Genomic DNA, 21,080 nt, shown 5'->3' on the forward strand with positions numbered 1-21,080 from the left:
AATGTAGGAAAGGAAAAAATAGGATTTTAAAATTTAATTCTTAACTTTTTTTTTTAAAGATTTTATTTATTTATTTGACAGATAGAGCCAGAGAGCATAAGCAGGGGAAATGGCAAAGGAAGGAGAAGCAGGCTCCCCACAGAGCAGGGAGCCTGATGCAGGACTTGATCCCAGGACCCTGGGATCATGACCTGAGCCAAAAGCAGATGCTTAACCAACTGAGCCACCCAGGTGCCCCGAATCTTAGCTTTCTTAAGCTAGATATGTATGTTTTAGAATACAATTCGTTTATCACAAATGGAACCACAACAGGTGCTAAAATAATTCTCTTCCTCTTTTATAAATCCTGCTTAGTGGTGGAAATTATTAATAAATAGTGCAGAAAGAAAAATGACTGCAGATACCACTTTGAGCCTATTTATCTGTTTTGACTTACAGTAGTCAAGAGTTTGGGTGAATTGGAGCTTTAGTGACAAATTTGTTAAAATGGTATATGGCCTCTAAGACCTAAAGTATTACAAATATAAATGATAGGGTTTTCTTTAAACTGGCTATTTATCTAGCATGTAAAAGACTTGGTGTTCACTATTTCTATAAAAATTAAAATACTATTATATAGTCATTTAATACAAAAGACTTCAAAGACAGTGGAGTCTACCTCCAGCATGGAGGGTAGGTATGCTGGTATGCTTCCAGCAAAATGAGGATAGGAAATGTTTGCCTCACTGAGTTCTGAAGTTGCTGTATCACTCTGAGTGAGCTTCTTGATTCATCTGAAGGTAATCTGAAACATGTAGAGACTTCATATTAAAAAAGGTGTGCTTCATGTGGAGAGGACTGTCACCTTTTTTACTAAGAATGCCCTGGTGGCATGGATTTCTTTAACTTTAGCATGCTCTGGATCTTCAACTTGCTGTGGCAAATATCTTACAATCCCTGGTGCATACAGAAAGAAACCAGCAGGTCATGTGTGAAGCTGGTCTTCATGCACGGCTGCTGCAGCGGTGCAGTGCTGCACTGGCTGACGAGGACCACTCGTTGCACCCACCTCTCCAGCGGATGTTTGAGCGATTAGCCTCTCAGGCTCTGGAGCCCATGGTGCTGAGGTCAGTATGTTCTCTTTTTCACAGTCGAATAAGCCACAATTAGTAATGACAATTCCTGGAGTCTTTATATTCAGGAGTGCCTGCCTTAATAGACATATATTCAAGTATATGTGGACAAAACCAAAATAACCAAAATGGGCAAAATGCTTGGCATGTCAGTCTTAGGTAAGTCTAGTTATTAGAAAACAGAGTATGTTTCTGCCCATTGGTTATTCCTTCTACTGGAATCCAGCAAACTCTCCTTTAAAAATAAAGTCATGTTATTATGTTTATATGACTTGCGTCTACTTTATATTTAAGAACTTTTTATATGTAAGAACTCTTAAGAAATGCTTTTAAATGTTTTTATTTTAAAATACTTAGAGATTTAGAGAAAGTTATAAAGGTAGACCAGAGATGTTCTGGTCCCCTCCACCACTTTCCTCCAGTGGTTACATCTTATGTAACTATAGTACACCATGAAAAGTAAGAAACTGACATTGCTACAATATATCCTTGTGTTCTGTAGTTCTCTGTTATTTACCACATGTGTAGATTTATTTGCCCACGGCAGATCTCCCTAATGATGCTATTCCTTTATTGTCACATTCGCTCCCCCAGCCCACACCATTCCTAACCTCTGGAAACCACTAATCTCTTTTCTATCTCTGTAATTTTGTTACTTTGAGAATGTTATATAAATGAAGTCATGTAGTATGTGACCTTTAGAAATCAACTTTTTCACTTACCATAATGCCTTGAAGATGCATCCAAATTGTTATCTTTCAGTAGTAGTTTTTTATTGCTTAGTAGTATTCTATGGTATGAATGAATATACCTTGCACAGTTTAACCATTCATGAACTATATATAATATTTCTTATTATATGTATATTTAAATCTTAGTAATGCAAGAGAAGCAGTCCTCTATTTTAGGAATAAACCCTTAAAAAAAAAAAAAGATTTGTTTGTTTATTTTAGAGAGATTGGGAGAGAGAGAGAATCTCCAGCAAACCCCTGTGAGCGCAGAGCCTGGCGTAGGGCTCAATCCCAGAACCCTGAAATCATGACCTGAGCTGAAACCATGAGTCGGCCACTTAACCAATTGAGCCAATCCAAGTGCTCCTGGGGTGAAACTATTTAAAAAAGTATTTTCCTTAAGGAACGGACATCTGGGTGGCTCAGTCACTTAAGTATCCAACTCCTGGTTTTGACTCTGGTCATGATCTCAGGGTTGTGAGATCAAGCCCTGCATTACGCTCCATGCTGGGTGTGGAGCTTACTTAAGATGACTTAAGATTCTCTCTCTCTCCACTACCCCCTCTTTCCCTCTCAAAAAAATAAATATATGTATAGATTTTTTAAAAAAGATTTTATTTATTTATTCATGAGAGACACAGAGAGAGAGAGAGAGAGGCAGAGACAGGCAGAGGGAGAAGCAGGCTCCATGCAGGGAGCCTGATGCGGGACTCGATCCCAGGTCTCCAGGATCACACCCTGGGCCGAAGGCGACGCTAAACCGCTGAGCCACCAGGGCTGCCTATATATATATATATATATATATATATATAAGATTTAATGTGTAGGTCAACTTGTCCATTACAAAAATATACTTACATATCATCACTATCATATATGAGAAGCTCTCTTTGTAAGATAATTTTTTTTCTGCTGAAGTACTCCTTTTTAATATAGCTTTTAGTAATTTTCTTAAAATGGTTGCAATTTATATTTTTTAACTGGCTCCAAATAATGATGTATTAAGAATAAACCATGTGACAAACATTAAACAGTATTGTATCAGTGTGTACTAGGCCTTGACAGTACCAAGATGAATGAGACCATCCCTCCTCACTTTGTCTGTCATCTTATGGACATATTCAGGAACCTAAAATATTGGAAATGTCATGGAGATTTTCTCCTGATCATTTTTGTTAATCAGCTGCCTTAAAAGTAGAGAGAATGAATGAGACAGAGGGACTATCTTGTACTTGATACTAGTATTTTATTGAATAACTTATACTGCCTAGTCAGGAAACACTAAGCAATGCAGATCAACCATTTGTGTGTGCTCAGTTTTCACTGTGAATGAATTTTCAGAACAAAAGGGCTCATGATGGTACAGATAGCTGAGTTGTTTATAAGCCATATACGATAAAGTTATAAACTCATAAATTGTACTCTACCTGAAAAACTGTCAAAGGATACCTAACTTAAAAAAAAATTTTTTTTTCTGCTATAGGGAGTTGAAAATTCAGAGAAATATTCTTTTATTTTTTTCCTTTTACCTGATGCCATAAATGACTGGATATGAAGGACTCCTACTTGTGTAACTCCAGTTTATTACATTTTTGTATATCACATTTCAAGGGAACATGCTCCTTGAATTTCATTTTTTAGCCCACAATATTCTGTGCTCTTTTCAGTGCTAGGTAATTCAAATATAAAATTAACATTGCATATCATTTTATAATAACTTTTTGAATGCTTTTTACTTTTAAGTAGTCTGTTGCAATTCATGAAACCCCATTTTTTTGTGTTTTGTTTATGAATTCTGTAATGCTCTCAATCAAGGAATAACTGCTTTGTCTCCTCTTCAGGGAGTTTTTGCGTTTGGCAAGTCCATTAAATTGTGGTGCCTGGGACAAAAAACTGCTAAAACAATATAGGGTCCACAAACCAAGTTCACTGAGTTATGAGCCAGAGATGAGAAGTAAGTTAACCTTTGAAGTTCCCTTTTTTGGTTATTGTGTATATGAAAATCATGTAGGGGATGAATATTATATCAAGAAGTTGCACTGTGAAGGAGAGGAAAGGAAAAGGGATTGTCGTTATTTAAGTGAGGAAACAAAAAAAATGAGGAAACATAAAATTTGGTTGGCTGACTGAAGAGGGGGCCAACTGGGGTGAGAAAGGAGTCACTGATGTAAGCAGGATCCAGAGAAGATGAGAATTACTATGTGCACAGGAACACTTGGCTTGGAAAGGGCAATACCTCTTGCTCGGAGGATGCATAATTTCTTTGCCTTTCTCAAGTAGCCCTTGCAACGTGAACTGAGTGTGGTTCATTGGATTGTTAGCAGGCCATGGGTTTGCAGGACAGCGGCTACAGGAGGACACAGAGGACCAGAATTTAAAAATACTGATAAAAGTAGTTGAAGAGCTACACCAAGGAATATAGGCTGGCTAGCGAGAGAAGTGAAACCAAGCAGCTGCTGCTAGGCCGTGAGAAAAGGGATAGGTCACTGTCCTGGAGAATAGCATCTAGGCCAGAAAGCAAATGTAGTGTGAGAAAACGAATGAGAGAACTAGAGGGTTGAGAGGGCAGGGGGGAGGGAGCACAAATAATGCAATAAAAATTGGAGCAGTGAAACACGTGGCAGAAAGGACCATGACCAAATTATGGCTCTTGAGTGAAAGATGGTCCTAGAGCTAGAAGTGAGGTGTTAGATGGGTTGTACCTGTGGGCCTCGATGTCTCCCAGTATACTGGCAACAACCGGGCCAGAGAAGACTGAGGATGATCTGCCAGTAGTCATGGAGGCCACTTTTGTAGAGAGGTGTGCGGTAGATTGCTGAGAGGAACCCCGAAAAGGAGAAGTTTTTGCATCAGGCTGCTGGCATGATGCCTGGCAACTGGCAGAGCACAGGCACTGCCTCCCAGTCTGGCAGGGACCACTAAGAGGCAACAGAGTCCATCAAAGCCACGGAAAAGCATGTCCTCAGTAGAGAGCTGCATTGTGCTGAACTTCTCCCAGTGCCAATTCTGTAGTTTTGTTGGGGTTCTGTTCTTTACCATTTGTTGTGTAGAATTGTGAACCGTAGTGATAGGCATTTGTTTAGGTGGATTGAAGTAACCATTACTAGCAAAGCAAGAAAGAATTAAACTTAGAAAAGTAGAACAGCTTCCCTGAAAGGTTGTAGTGATCATTTTATTAAGCCCTTGTTCTTTCAGGGGAGAATCCAGAAAGTTGAGCAACCTACAACTGTTATTTCAGTCTAAATTTTTTCTCCTGTGAATTATCATCAGTGATTAGTGAATACTGTGTTTTGGAAACTAAGATCTTTTGAGTTTTAGCACGGTATACTGGAAAACAAATTATTGCAGTTTTCCATATCTGTCAATATATATATATATATTTTTTTATTATTGTTTTAGTACTTAACACAGTTCTTTAGAATTGGATTCTGATTTCCTTTGCAAAGAGCAGAAACGAAACAGTTCCTTTCTGTAAGAGAATATTGAGATTTTTTTTTATGGTTGCCTGAATGCTTATTAGTACGTTTAAGAGGGAAACCAGTTTTATGGAGTTTATCTTGAGAAGGAATATCTTCTCCATTCTTTACATTGGTAATGTATTCCTGAAAAACAGACCAGTTTGTTTAAAATTTGTCTTTTTATTCTTGAAATTATTACCATTTACGTGCATATAGGAATTTTTAAATTCACATACTTTTGTGATTACATATTTAATTTTAATAATTGTAAGGGAAGAGCTAAAAGTAGGGAGAAAATGAGAGAGAAGCAGGATTTTGCTATGTATCTGATTATTTTTATGATAAAGACAACCTATTTTTTTCAATTGTAATCTTCTAGACTATTTTGCTTTCTTCTCGGAGATAAATAATTTTGTGAAAAAAAAATATAATCTGGCTTTTAGAAACATCATTATCTGTAATTTATAATTAAATTACATTGTAACAGTGGCCTGGATAGTGGTTACTGGTGATTCTTATTTGTACTGTGTAGTTTCCAACATTTATGCAATGTGTTTATGACTTTAGTAATAAGTAAAAAAGGAAATACATGTTATTTAAGTTGAAAAATGAACATAAAGTACATTAAAACTGGATGATAGCTTTGGTGTTTAAAGATAAAATTATTATACATTGAAATTGAAGTATTTAAAAATAAGTCCACTTTGTAAAGTCATTATTTTAGAAATCTCCATGATATTTTCCCCAAGAGATTTCCTTTGACTTACAGGTAGTTTGATCACATCTATGGAAGGTCTGGGTTCTGATAATGTTTTCAGCTTACATGAAGATAACCATTATCGGATAAGCAAGAGCCTGGTAAAATCTGCAGAAGGAAGTACTGTACCTCTAACTAGGGTGAAGTGTCTGGTCTCCATGACAACCCCACATGACATCAGACTTCATGGATCATCAGTTACTCCAGCTTTTGTTGAATTTGACACATCCCTTGAAGGGTTTGGGTAAGGAATTTATAAGGTAGCCAAGCCTTATTATACTATTTTATGCCTCCTACTTGCCTTTGACAAATAGATCTTTGGTTTTAAATATACTTAGTTAAAATATACTATATACTATGTATTCTCAAATGATTGAGTTCTTCGAACATATTATTTTAAGGTTTTTAGATTTAATTTTAAATTATTTATTAGCTAAGTTGATATGTTATAGGACTCTGTAATCTAAGACCCATGGTCCACATTTTTTTTTTTTTTTGTAAATTTTATTTTTTGGCAACTAAAGTTGTATTTTAACACAGCCACACTCAATTGTGTATGTATTGTCTATGGCTGCTTTTGTGCTAGGATGGCAAAGTTGAGTAGTCAAGACAGAGACTCTGATCCGCAAAGCATAAAGTATTTATGGTTTGGCCCTTCCAGAAACTGCTTGCCACCTTTGAGTTAGTACAATAAATTATAGGTAATATGCAAATTAAAATTAGATTAAAGAGTGTTTGGGTTTACTCATCATCCTCCCCCCCCCCCATTACCTAGCTTAGTACCTTATACATTATAAATATGCAATGACTAGCACATCAAATGAGTAAATAATTTCAAGTGGCAGAAAATGCCATTGTAGCAGAAGCAACAATAAAGAATCTATAGAAAACCTTGAAGAATTTATAAAATCCTATGCCTCAAAACAGACACAAATGCTAATACTGTAGATCTAGGTCTATACTAGTTTTTTGTGGGATTCTTAGACATCAGTCTAAAACTATAAATTGTATTTTAAGAACATTGTCATGGGTTATTATTAAATGATGGATTAAAACATATTACAGAATAGTCAGAACTAATCGGCACAGAGGAAAACAACACACTGGAAAGGGGCATCAGGGACCTTTTTCTGTGATGAAAGTGTTGCATTGTCTTGAACAGGGTTATACATTGGTGCATTTTTCCATAATGCAACCTGTACTCTGAATTTAAAAAAAAAATTTTAAAAATAAAAATGATGCCGCTGGAGATTTTTAAAATATATCTTTCAGCACTCTTTCATAATTACAAGAAGGGAGGGACCTTGTTAGGTAGCCAGGTTTGTTTCATGTTCTCTTTGTTCCAGTTGCCCTTAGATGAAGGCAGTTTATTTCAGTATGGTAAGTGTTTAGTGGTAAGAGAAGAAAGCAGTTGATCTCTCTCATATGTACATTGTCTTTTCTCTAATAGCTGCTTGTTCCTGCCTAGTTTGGCCCCTCACAATGCTCCTACAAACAATGCCGTCACAACGGGTCTTACCGATGGGGCTGTGGTCAGTGGCATTGGTTCTGGTAAATATTAACTTTCTTTGCTCATGAGATTCCATTTTTTAGTTGGTTATATTTTATTTAGAGTTTATTGCCTTCTTTATAAAATGTAAATATGAATCAACACAAACTCTTTCATTGTTACTTTTCTATTTTTAGGTGAAAGATTCTTCCCTCCTCCATCTGGCTTAAGCTACTCTAGCTGGTTCTGTATTGAACATTTTAGTTCTCCTCCAAATAACCACCCTGTCAGACTTCTTACTGTCGTGCGCCGAGCAAATTCTTCTGAGCAGCATTATGTGTGCCTTGCCATCATTCTGTCAGCAAAAGACCGATCTCTGATTGTTTCCACCAAAGAGGAACTACTCCAAAACTATGGTTCGTATCAGTTTCCTTTTGCTTCTCGTGGTAATTGAAAGTATTAAACTTTATTATAATATTCATCTTTAAGATCCAGCTGGTAATTTTTTTCCAATTTAAATTATCATAGGATAGAATAAGTTATATGAAATGTTGAATATTGTTTACCAGTGAATTTTAAGGCACTTTCAAAAGAGACTTAGATAGAAAACAATGGATAGAGTTCTTAAAATAAGGATTCCTCTCTACTTGCCAAGAAATCACAGCTTTTGCTAGGAAAGCAGATTGCTTGTTTGATGTATTTTAGTAAGGATTTTCATTGGCTATGAATTCTGCTTAGCTAATGAATATTCATTCAGCACCTGCCTACCATATGTGCTACTCTGTGCTAGACACAATAGCATTTTAATTACTTTATCCATCACTTACCTTCAAGGCTTAATGCATTTAATAATCTAATTTTCTAATTCTTTCCAACATGCCAGAATGTTACATTACTATCAGTAGAACTTATTCAAGGCATTCATGGAGATCTTCCTAAATGATGTGAATAGTGTAAAATATAAGTCTCAGTTTACTGAATGTCCTTTGCTCTGAATATAAGTATTTGTAATATAAATACACCTTTTTTATCGTTTTCTAAATTTATCTTTAACCAAATAATACCATGTATTGCTTCACATGTGATTGGTATTTGAATATTAATTTGAATGTTAGCTCAATTAGGTTGTAAGGCCTCTTTTCCTAGTATTCTTTACAACTAGCACAGAGTATGCATCAATATAGTATAATCGCTTTAAAATTCTTATTAGGATACTCTATTTAATCCTGTTGATGTTTTCCTCATAATCAGACCTATCTGCATTCTTTCATTTTCTTTTACCAAATCTCTGACCTCTCTTCTACAACTTCCTTCTTTCTTTTCCATCTTCCCCTTAAAATTAATATTCTCCCAGATTTCATCTTTAGTCTTTGTATTCAAACTTCTCTTCATGAGGAAAAAAAAAATCTTATCTTTGTTAGCTTTAGGTCTTTTTAATCCCAGGGATTCTGAAATTAAAAATTTTTTTATTTATCTGTGTCTCATGCTTTCTCTTCATATTTTAACTGCAAAGTAGACATCTTCATATGAATAGTCATTCTGTAAACAACTCAAAATATAATACTTTATAAAGCCTGCATCTCTATTTTCCTATCTTGGTAAATGACACCTCCTCCACCAGTTAGCCTAGCTAAAAACCTCAAGTCTACCTTGATAATACCACCCCTTTCATTACGTCTCACTGAATTATGCTTTCTTCAAAATTCTTCCCTTCCTCTTATGTCCACCATCATAGATATTACTCGGTTTGGTTTTTTTGTCACTGATCTGGACTTCCAAGATTTTAATTCTTTATTTTTGTCTTTGTCTAGACAAAAATAGAACTAGATGATTGCACATGCTATGTGATTTATTACTTTGGTAATCTGAGAAGCCCTGCCACCCAAACACTTAAAATGTTTTGTAGAAGTGTGAATGAATGAATGAATGAATGAATGAGAAGAAAAGGAAAATAAATATGGATGGCTTGAAAGGGAAATAATGAGCAAAGTGAATAATAATGGAGAATTTAGAAAAGGGATAGAGGTTAGTAGAAAAGTTAACAAATGGATCTAGTGATATTTCAGTAAACTAGGGAAATGTTTTCTAACTTTGCATCATTTTCTCAAAATTTAATTTACAAGACTACCATCGTCTATATATCACTAGAAATTTTTTTTTTTTTAATAGTCAAACTTTTATCTCCGTTGTCTTTGTGTTTATTTTTTTTTATTATTTTATTTTATTTTATTTTTTAAAATTCATGATAGTCACACACAGAGAGAGAGAGACAGAGACACAGGCAGAGGGAGAAGCAGGCTCCATGCACCGGGAGCCCGACGTGGGATTCGATCCCGGGTCTCCAGGATCGCGCCCTGGGCCAAAGGCAGGCGCCAAACCACTGCGCCACCCAGGGATCCCTATCACTAGAAATTAAAGTAACAGATACATTAGTTATAGATGATGTTACTACTACAAGAATCCATCCTCTGAACAGCTGTAGCCCATTAAGATGTGTAGGTAATTAAGAGTTGTCTGAAACCAGTTGGCTCACCAAGATATCCTGACATGCTGGATATGCTGGATATGGCTTAGTCCTAGCCTGAGTCAGAATATGAAATTCAGAAAATTTTTTAAGTGAAATCTACAATTCTGGTAAGATTCAGTCTATTAACAGGAAAGAAAAAGAGAAGAGTTCCTGGTTTTGAGCATACTTGTTATCTTTTCTTTCACATCCTTTGGTCCGTAAACTAGACTTTTCAAAACTGTTTGACTCTGCTTTTCCCCTGGTTTCTTCAATTCTGTTCCTATATTAGGTCACCTAATATAAGATTGTGCCTTTCTTAACTCATGAATGGGTGTATATTCTGTATTGTCATTTTTAAAATATAATCTTGACATTTCAGTATACACTGATATTTTAGGATTCCAAAAATTAAAGTTAGTATTTTATCATGTACACATGATTGCATTTGGAATGGGCTTGTGGTTCTCTATTGTATTTTTTTATTTTATTTATAATTCTTTCTTCATATAAATTACACTTTTAACTTTTAGTGTATTTACTTGTGTGTGCTTATCCTGAAAAATGGTGGGCCTGCTTTAAGTTACATTGTTACAGATTAGTTCTTTTTGAAGTTTTTTTTGGGGGGGTAGGTGGAGGAATGAATTTTTTAAAAAGATTTTTGTTTATTTATTCATGAGAGAGACAAAGGCATAAGAAGAGGGAGAAACGGGCTCACCACAGGGAGCCTGATGTGGGACTTGATCCCAGGATAAGTCAAAGGCAGATGCTCAATCGCTGAGCCACCCAGGTGCCCCAGGAAGAATGAATTTTTAACATCTGGATATCCATTGTTGTCCCACCCCTTGGATGTTTAGGAAAGTTAAATTAATTTTTAATTAGCTTAACACTAAGATTGAATTAATATTGACCCATTATTTCCTACCATGATCAGGCAATATATTGGGTAGCAGAGAGAAAATAGATGGGAGCCAGGAAATGTTTGCAGAGTGTTAGGAAATTAATCAGAGTTGTCTGTTGAAGCAGGAAACTTGAATCAAAAAATACCTTTCCACGTAGCCATTATGGAAAATAGTATGAAGTTTCCTCAGAAACTTCCATATGATCCAGTAATTCCACTATTGGGTATTTATGAAAAACAAAACAAAAATATTAACCCAAAAAGATCTCTGCACCCCTATGTTTATAGCAGCATTACTTACAATAGGCAAGATATGGAAGCAACCCAAGTGTCCATTAAGAGATGAATGGGTAAAGAAGAGGTGGTGTATATACAATGGAATATTGCTCAGCCACAGAAAAGAATGAAATCTTGCCACTTGCAACAATATGGTTGGAGCTAGAGGGTGTTATGCTAAGTAAAATAAGTTAGAGAAAGACATATACCATATGATTTCATGCATGTGGAATTTAAGAAACAAAAGAAGCAGAGGGGAACAATGAGAGATAAACCAAGAAACAGACTCTTAACTATAGAGAACAAACTGATGCTCCCAGAGAAGGAGGGTTTGGAAGGCAGGGTAAAATAGGTGATAGGGATTAACAGTACACTTATCATGATGAGCACTAAGTAATGTACAGAATTACTGAATCACTATATTGTACACATGAAACTAATATAATAAACCTTTCCACTCCATAAATTACCTCCTTACTACCAGCTATCATAGGGCAGGGGTCAGGGCAGTGTAACTACAACCTGAGAGCAGATAGTTGGCTCATTGTGTCATTGAGCAGAGCATATGGCAAGATTAAAATTTTTAGTTTTCCAACCAGTGCTGTAATGAAATACATGGCAAATGAGAATTTAAAAAGACCTTTTTAAACAGACCATGACAGATAAAAATCAATTAGTCTCTTTTTCTCATCTCTTATAACTTTATTTTATTGTCTTTTTTTATTTCATCAACTCTTATAACTTTATTTAATAATAACTGTATCTTGAGCAGAAGAAAGCAAAAATACATTCCAGGTTTTACTTGTTGCTACAGGTAACATTGTTGAGTGAAGAGGGTATTTTTGTCTATACCAGTATTATATTATTTTAACAAAGTCAAGATCTAGGTATGAATAATTGTTTGAATGAAGATGTTGAGTTTTTTCTTTCTCCTCTTTATTTTAGTTGATGATTTTAGTGAAGAATCTTCTTTTTATGAGATTCTCCCGTGCTGTGCCCGCTTTCGATGTGGAGAACTTATAGTTGAGGGGCAGTGGCATCATTTAGTTTTGGTGATGAGCAAAGGCATGCTGAAAAACAGTACTGCAGCCCTCTATATTGATGGACAGCTTGTTAACACTGTGAAGGTAAGCACACTTGTGCTTGTAAGTCTTAATCTGCCTTACGAGATAGTTTAGGGATAGATGTGTTTGTGTGTACGTATTTGCAGGGGTATATTTGAAATTACTGTTTTAATTTCAGAGTGACCTTTATTACCCATTTGAACAATGTGTTTAAAAGTCATGTGGCTGGCTGATTCTTATCACTTCCTTAGAGAAGAAGAGAAAGAAGAGGTTACTGAGTACTAAAGAAGATTGTAAATATGTTAGCACTTGAGCCGCAGTTTGCTAAGTGATTTTTCATGAAAGAAAAACCAGGTGAAGGATGCCTAAATAACCTATGAGCAGTTTTGTCACTCTGTCTTGTTATGCATTCCAGTAGACTATATTCCTTTGGAGCTGGAACGTTTTTATTCATCTTTGTTTTCAGATCATCCATTTAATAGCCCCTGATAATAGTAGTTAGGTATTCCAATACTGTTTGCTGAGTGAATGAGTGTATAATATTACTCTAGATATAGGTATACTATACTATGATATTCAGAAGAGAGAGAAGAGAATTGAAACAGCCAGTAAAGAACCAGAAGTTCCTTTTTTTGTATCAGGATGAATGCTGCTAGTTACTTCCGACAGAACTCAGCTAGCAAGCTGTTAAAATGCTATAGCTATCTAAAATATAGTATCCATTTTTATAGCAATTATCTGTTGAAAGAAGCAAAGTTTGTCCTCGTGTGTGAATTAAAGTTTAAAAAGCATTGAGATCGTTAGCTTCCTTGAATGTATTTTCTTCATTAATAATATTTTATTGTGACATTTGTATTTCAATAAGATAAACCCTAAAATCCACTCTGTGGGAATTGTATTGTTTCTTCTGTACACATGATTGCATTTGGAATGGGCTTGTGGATTCTCTAATAGGTTGCTCCTTTGTTATTTTTAATATTATTTAAAATAAAAATATCCTCAGCTTCTAGAATTGAGAGGTAGATTTATTATTAATATATTTACATCGTCGTTATCCCTGTGCCTGTGAGGAGTCAGTGGTCCCATGAAACCAACTTTAGGCTGAGTGGTGGTCTTCATACTTAACTGTTAACATCACCAGAACTTTTCTGTAATATATGGAGTGATAGAGTAATCTGAAGTCGAGAACGTGTTACTGTAAAATATCCTTCGTACTATCGAGTGATAGAAGCTGCCTATACCATAAGAAACCACTTGACTTAATTTTCTCTTATGTTCTAATTATATAGTTACTACAAATGAATTGAATGATAATTTTGCACCTTGTCAGTAAACACTAGCGTAATTTCAAATCTGAGAATATATTTTACATTGAGATTATGTGTGTATTAATTACATAACAGACTGTTAAATTTTAGAACTTTTGTAGCACTTCACCCATTATATAAAACACTTCTCATGAATAATTTTGACAGACTCAGATTGAAGGTGACATAATTTCAAGACTACTTGAATTCCATAGTTGGAAAGCTCTGTTTTTATTTCAACCCAAAAATTTCATAGAAGCAATGTTAATCTGATATGCAAACCAATCCCCATACAGTAATAGTATCCCTCTATTTGATTGTTTCCCTTTCTTACATTAGATAGTTTATCAGAGAGTTGGATAATAGCAAATTTCCATCTTCCAAATCAGGTTCCAGAATCTTGGTCTGCCCTTGTATTTCTCAATCCAACTATTTTGTACATAAAGTTACATGACCTTGGAATAATGAAACTATATGCAGAAAGTGATTATTTTCCTGGTGAAAGTGGGAGATTTTGGTTTGTATCTCTTACATTTGCTTTCATTTTTTTTTTTTCTACAGCTGCATTATGTTCACAGTACTCCTGGAGGTTCAGGTTCTGCTAACCCACCTGTGGTCAGCACAGTCTATGCATATGTTGGCACTCCACCTGCCCAACGCCAAATTGCTTCATTGGTTTGGCGTCTTGGACCCACTCATTTTCTGGAAGAAGTTTTACCTCCTTCAAATGTTACTACCATTTATGAACTAGGACCAAATTATGTTGGAAGCTTTCAGGCCGTATGTATGCCATGTGAGTAACTTAATGTGTGAAGCTTAATGTGTGAAGCTGCCATGTAGGTACATGAATAAGTGCATATACACGTGTATATACAGGTTTGTATATAGGGTGTGGATAGGGTTATACATTGTTATCTTATAAAAGAGACTTCGCCTTCACTTTTCTTCAATGTGATATTATTGATGATTCACTCTTCTTCCAGATGCTCTCCTCCACTGATTGTGCTATACTTTCCTGATTTTTGTTTTCATGCCTGATCACTAACTTTCTAGTTTCTCTTATTGGCTCCAAGATATGTTTGCTCTCTAAGAGTCAAACTATAACCTTTTTCTCTTTCTATAATTTTTCCTAAATAAGCATTTTAATTTAGTTTTAAAGATTTTAATTGTAAGAGAGAGGGAGAGAGAGCAAGAGAGAGCACAAGTGGAGGGCAGAGAGAGGAGAAGCAGAGTCCTTGCTGAACAAAGAGCCTCACATGGGGCTCCATCCCAGGACCTGAGATCATGACTGGAGCCAATCAGGCAAATGCTTAACTGACTGACTCACCCAGGTGCCCCATATATAAGCATTTTAAAGTGTTATCTACTCTGGTTAAAGAAAGGAAGGATGTTTCCAGAAAATACACACTCATAAATATTTTTCAGGTTAGACCAATTAACATCAGATTTCCTTATCCCTTTACTCCTACAGTCTACTTCTTGTTATCCTTTCTTCCTAAAGAAATTTAGAGTCAAAGGAACTGATGTAGCAGTACTTTTTCCAAGTGATGTTCTCAGAAGAATTAGGACAAGTTTATTGTAAATGATGATAATCCTGTGGCTAAGTTGTCTTTCTCTTGTGTTCTTTTTGTTTTTTTTAAGACTTTATTTATTTATTTGAGAAAGAGAGCACACACAGCATGACTGTATAGGGGGACTGAGGGAGAAGCAGACTTCTCACTGAACAGGAAGTGCAATGTGGGGCTTGATCCCAGAACCCTGAGATCATGACGTGAGCTGAAGGTAGATGCTCAACCAACGGAGCCACCATAGCACCCCTCTTTCACTCATATTCTTGATTTAGAGAGATCTAATAAGAGCTAAGACTGAGCACTCAGGCTCTGCAATAAGTTAATTCACGTGAAGGACAGAGCTGTTCTGAGTTCTTCACACGTATTTGTTCATCTTTTTTTTTTTTTTTTAAGATTTTATTTTTTTATTCATGAGAGACACAGAGAGAGAAAGAGAGAGAGGCAGAGACATAGTCAGAGGGAGAGGCAGGGTCCCAGTAGGGAGCCTGATGGAGGACTCAATCCCAGGACCCAGGAATCACAACCTGAGCCAAAGACAGATGCTCAACCACTGAGCCACCCAGGTGCCCCTTGTTCATCTTTTCAAACATTGGTACTTACATACTGTTTTTATAATCCCCATTTTACAGATGGGGAAACTGAGGCACAGAAATGTGTAAGTCACATATCTTTTAGGTGATAAAGCAAAAATTCAAACTTAAGCCATCTAGCTCCAAGACTTTATATTCTTAACTGTTCTGCTATGTTGCTTAGCTTAGAAGAATATAGAGAAGCACATATGGGGGCTCTCGTTGGGGAAGAGACCTACTGCAACAAAGCTTATAGGCATTCCACTCATGTTCATTTTCTTTCTCCTTTGAAGTTAAAGGGGGAAAGGTATGATTTCTTTGATAATACTTAAAACTCTTTTCCTTTATATTATGCTATTTGTAAAACACACTTTAAGATTAAAACTTAGAATGTAAAGGTCTATTACTAGGTGGTTTTCTCTTATTTTGTAAAAAGAAAAAAATGAAGAGCTGAAAATTTACAGTTTTTAAATTTAACCCTAATGTTCCACTTTAAAAGATTTTTCAAGTCCACCCATTTAAAAATGATAGTAAGAATAAAACATTTGTGTAAGAAAAGGAGAAATACTGACAATTTTGAAAAGGATTATTCTTCATTTGAAGGTAAAGATGCAAAGTGTGAAGGTGTAGTCCCATCTCCTGTGTCATTAGTACCAGAAGAAAAGGTGTCATTTGGCCTATATGCACTCTCTGTGTCTTCCCTAACGGTGGCAAGAATCCGGAAAGTGTACAACAAGTTGGACAGCAAAGCCATCGCTAAGCAGGTAAGCAGAATGATTTCACAGTAAGCTGTGGCTGGTTTTCCCAGGAAAGTGTTTCAGAACATCATTATGGGTCCACCCAAGTTTGAATAGTTACTGAAAATAGTGCCTTTCGTGTATTGTTTATATTTGTTTTATTGGCTTTGGATTTAAGCCAAAACATAGTTAGATAATTAGCTTAATTTGGAAAAGTGAGAATTTCCTTCTCTGTGCATGATTTATATTCTTTTTAAAATATTAATATTGGCAATTAAGAAATTGAATTACAGAAAATGAAAGAAAACAATTGCTATTTTTAAGGGTATCACGTAACTTTTTTCTGGATCACCTACTATGTGTCAAGTACCGCTTTGTTTAGGATACAGAGGTGGATATAGAGAAAATTCCTGCCTTTATGTTTCTTACATTGTAGTGGAAGAGACAGATGATAATAGCTAAAGAAATGACCTAATCTTAGGTTATATTAGAAGGTGAAGAGTGCAGAGAATAAAGCAAGGAAGGAGAAAGTGATCAACTTATAGTGCTAAATAGAATGGTTGTAGGAGGCCTCATTCTAAAGGTGAAATTGGAGAAGACTTGAAATAGGAGAGGCAGCAAGCCATGAGAACATGCAGAATGGGATATAGTCACAGCATGGGTGATATTGTCCCAGTGGTATAAGTGCTGAGGCCCTGAGGAAGGTCCATGCATGCTGTAGAGGTGGCGAGGCTGGAGCAAATGAGAGAAGACCTGGGTAGTAGAAGAAGAACTCAGATAGGTAATAGGTACTAGACTGTATTGGATTTATAGGCAGTGGTAGAGACATTGGCTTGAGCCAAGTGAGATGGGAAGCATTACAGGGTTCCAGACCTAATGAATGAAATGTTAGCCAGGATGGCTCTGACCTTCCTTGAATAGACTGAAGGGGGACAACAGACAAAGGTAGAAACAAGGAGACCAGTTTTATAATAATTCATATGACTATAATGGTGGGGACACCTGGGAGGATAGTGGTGGCCATGATGAGAAATGAGGTATATTTTAAAGATGAGGCCAACAGTTTTTGGAGATTGGGTGTGAATTATGAAGAAAAGAAAGAAATCAAGGATAACTCCAAGGTTTTTTTGCTCTAACATTGAGGAAAACAGGGTTGCTTTTTCTGATTTGGAGAAAACTTCTGGAAGAGTACTTTGAGGAAGAATACTCAGAACTACGTTTTAGAGAAATTTGAGAAGTATATTAGATATCTTAGTGGAGATCTCAAAGCCATTGGAAATGTGAATCTGGACTTTGAGGTAGAGGTTTGAACCATGGATGTTCAGAAGTGATATCTAAAGCCGGGAGGCTAGATGCTTTTATCTAAGTATAGATGTGGCTAGAGAAGAGAAAGGTTCCAGACTGAGACCTGGACATCTAGTACTGGGGAGCTATGGAGATGAAGAACCAGCAAAAAACAGTGAGGAACCAGCAAAAAACAGCAAGAAAGGAGAAAAATGAGGAGAGTTTGATGTGATAGAAATCAGTAATTCACTGTGGCAAATGTCTCTGGTCCAGAAAAGACTAGGACTAAGGACTGACCAGCAGTGGGTCTAACAAGGTGGAAGTCGTAGGTGAACTTGGCAAGCTGTCTGGCTGATTAGAGGAGGCACAGCCCAAGGGAGGAAATCGAGAGAAAGGGAGGAAAGGATTTGGGAACAGTAAGTATTGACAACTCTTGTGCAGGCATATGTCTGTAAGTACATGGACCATCCTTCAAGGAACATGAACTATAGATAAATTTAGTTCTACAAGGAACAATAGAATTAAAGTTTTAGGATTGTGTTTGCTTTGAAAGCCCATTATGTGTATATTTGTGTTACATATGCAAAACGTATCATTTCTCTTTTGTAGGCATGTTTTATCTATAAACACTTGAATAAATTATGTGACATTTACTTGGATATGAAGTAAAGTTAATATTATGTTCACTGATCAGAAATACCGTGAGACAGCTAGTGTTAAGAACTTTAAATCCAAAGATCTCTGAAGCTATTTCCAATGAACCCCTCACCATCTTTATCTCAGTAGATTGTACTTAACTTACTATCTGTGACTTTCTATCCATAGGAAGAGCTTGCACACTTAAAAAAAAAAAAAAAGAATGTCCATGTTTTTAATATTCTGAGAAGAGAAAGAAATGATGTTACAAATCATGGTCGTGTGTTTGTTTTTTGTTTTTTTTTTCCAATCCAAATGTTCAGACTGTTCTTCTATAGTTACATTTTTCTCCCCTTTCCTATTCTTCAGTTAGGCATTTCTTCCCATGAGAATGCCACTCCTGTGAAATTGATACACAACTCAGCAGGACACCTTAATGGACCTGCACGGACAGTTGGAGCTACTCTGATTGGATACTTGGGTGAGTCAGATTGTCTTACTGTTTCAGACTCCTTTATTGGCCTTCAAATCTGCATTCACTGCATTCATATTTTATAGTGTTCTTACAATATTTAGAAATTAATAACAATCTCAAACTCCAGTCAACTTTAAAAATCATAACCTTTTTAAAAATCCCATTAACTTTTTCCCTATTTTGTCAGCACTAATGAGTGCCGACTACATATTTCTGTGTAATTTCAAGGTAAAATTCACACTACATTTAGGGATAGAGATGTAAAGATTTAGAAATATTGGTGATTATTGCATGGTTTGGTGCAGCAGTGGTGGCACCCGTGAGTGCATCTGTTATTTGGAAATGAGCTAGAAATAAGACCTCTGGAGTATAAACAGTGACTCCAAATATAGTAGAAGTTAAAGCTGGTGGACATTCTACAGAGCCTTGTACTTGATGTGTGCTTAAAAAGAGTTGATTTTTTTGGTTAGATAGAATCCTGAGAAATAATCCAGTCATGTCATCCAAAATTCAGAACCAGCCATTATATATCTAAAGTACATTAATATTGGTTCTTTATTAGATTAATAAAAAGTTAGTGTTCTATTGGTCAGAATCCTACGTATTTATCAGTCCTTGGCAGTTTTTATTGTCTCAGTGATGTGTACATATCCTAACTTTGGTTTTCTTCATTAACCACATTGCATTATAAAACAGTTTTCTTTATGCTAATGCACATGTTAGTTTTTCTTTATTCAATTCAGCAAGTATTTACTGAGCTCTGCTCTATGTCCTTTGCAAAAATATAACAGCACATGGTATAGTAAAAAAAAATCAGTGAGTGAAGAGTTCAAAGATTGAGGTTCCTGCTCCTATTCTGTAACTGTGTGGCATTATACCAGACATTTGAGCTTTTTGGACTTCAACTTTCTTATCTATAAACTAGTAATACTGGCCCTAATTATTTCAGAAAGTAGTTTTCAAAATTTGGTGCCATAATATATGCAAATATTATGGATACTGCAAAGCACATAGAAATATAAAATGCATATTAGTTTTATTTTTGGAAAACTCAATCTTGATTAGTAGGCAAATGACATTCAAACAGTGCTTTCTTTTAAAAGCAAGGTTAGAAAAAAAAAAGCAAAGTTAGGAACATGGAAGCGAGGTTTCTTTAGTTGACATGAAGTGAGTTCTAGTGCTGGGTTTCCACATGCTTATGCTCTTCTGGAGTCACTGTCACTGGTGTACTGTTACTCAGACTATATAACTAGAAAGTTTTGAGTAATGGCTACTGATGTACCTTGCTTGGCTCATCTTGGGAATACTTGGTCTTTGCCAGGATGACATCCACAACCCATTCCCCAGTTCAGAGTTCAAGGGCTGTTACCTTCCCCAAGTTTATTCCCCAGCAGTACCTAGTCAGGCATTCTCCTCACTCACCTCAGAAGTGAATTCTCAGGGCCTTTATACTTTGCCTTTATGCTGTCCAAAGCTACACAGTCAAAACCTTTGAGCTTGCTCTCAAACCCCAACCCTTCTCTACTCACTCCTTTACTCCCACCTCATCTCTTAGTGTAGACATTAGCATTTATTACATTCCACATCCGACCTTGAATTTTTATTTAGAATTTTTATTATAGGATAGAGTATAATTTAAAATTAATTAAATATTTCTTAAGATGATTTATTCAGTTCTTGTTTACATAGGGAATTTAATTATTTTTCACTGTCTTTTAATCAGGAGTAAGAACATTTGTCCCTAAGCCTGTTGCCACTACTTTGCAGTACATTGGTGGAGCGGCAGCCATCCTGGGCCTGGTGGCCATGGCTTCTGATGTGGAAGGGCTATATGCAGCAGTCAAGGCCCTGGTTTGTGTTGTCAAGAGTAACCCACTAGCCAGCAAAGAAATGGAAAGAATCAAGGGCTACCAGGTTTGTAACCATAAAGCTTCACTCTCATGTTACTTCATGTTTAGGGGAAAAAAAAATCTAATTTTCATTATTATTTATATTTTTTCAAACTCTGGAAGAATTATTTCATCCAAATGTACTTTAAAGGTCAGTAGTTTTTTAGTAAAAGTAATATATTTCAAGTGAGAATGTGAATTGTTTATTTTGGCTCAAACTTTTTAGCCTATCTCATCAAATCTTGTTTCCTAAACTCTTGAATTAGGCTTTGTTATTTCAGTTATTCAGTTATTTCAGATCTATTTGCTACTTTAGAATTC

General features: G+C 35.9%; 1 protein-coding gene across 8 annotated transcripts in view; it reads left to right on the forward strand.

The window, feature by feature from the left end:
* WDFY3 (WD repeat and FYVE domain containing 3) overlaps positions 1 to 21,080 on the forward strand; it is a 234,046-nt gene that overhangs the window by 111,362 nt on the left and 101,604 nt on the right. For all 8 annotated transcript variants that reach the window (XM_038582230.1, XM_038582234.1, XM_038582232.1 and 5 more), the window contains 10 exons: positions 892 to 1,106; positions 3,685 to 3,797; positions 6,071 to 6,302; positions 7,509 to 7,609; positions 7,745 to 7,963; positions 12,173 to 12,354; positions 14,160 to 14,391; positions 16,342 to 16,502; positions 18,765 to 18,876; positions 20,594 to 20,784. In XM_038582230.1, the coding sequence (XP_038438158.1) occupies positions 892 to 1,106; positions 3,685 to 3,797; positions 6,071 to 6,302; positions 7,509 to 7,609; positions 7,745 to 7,963; positions 12,173 to 12,354; positions 14,160 to 14,391; positions 16,342 to 16,502; positions 18,765 to 18,876; positions 20,594 to 20,784 (1,758 nt within the window). The remainder of the gene's footprint in view (positions 1 to 891; positions 1,107 to 3,684; positions 3,798 to 6,070; positions 6,303 to 7,508; positions 7,610 to 7,744; positions 7,964 to 12,172; positions 12,355 to 14,159; positions 14,392 to 16,341; positions 16,503 to 18,764; positions 18,877 to 20,593; positions 20,785 to 21,080) is intronic.

The sequence above is a fragment of the Canis lupus genome, chromosome 32 (genome assembly GCF_011100685.1).
Source record: "Canis lupus familiaris isolate Mischka breed German Shepherd chromosome 32, alternate assembly UU_Cfam_GSD_1.0, whole genome shotgun sequence".
In the NCBI taxonomy this organism is placed as follows: domain Eukaryota; kingdom Metazoa; phylum Chordata; class Mammalia; order Carnivora; family Canidae; genus Canis; species Canis lupus.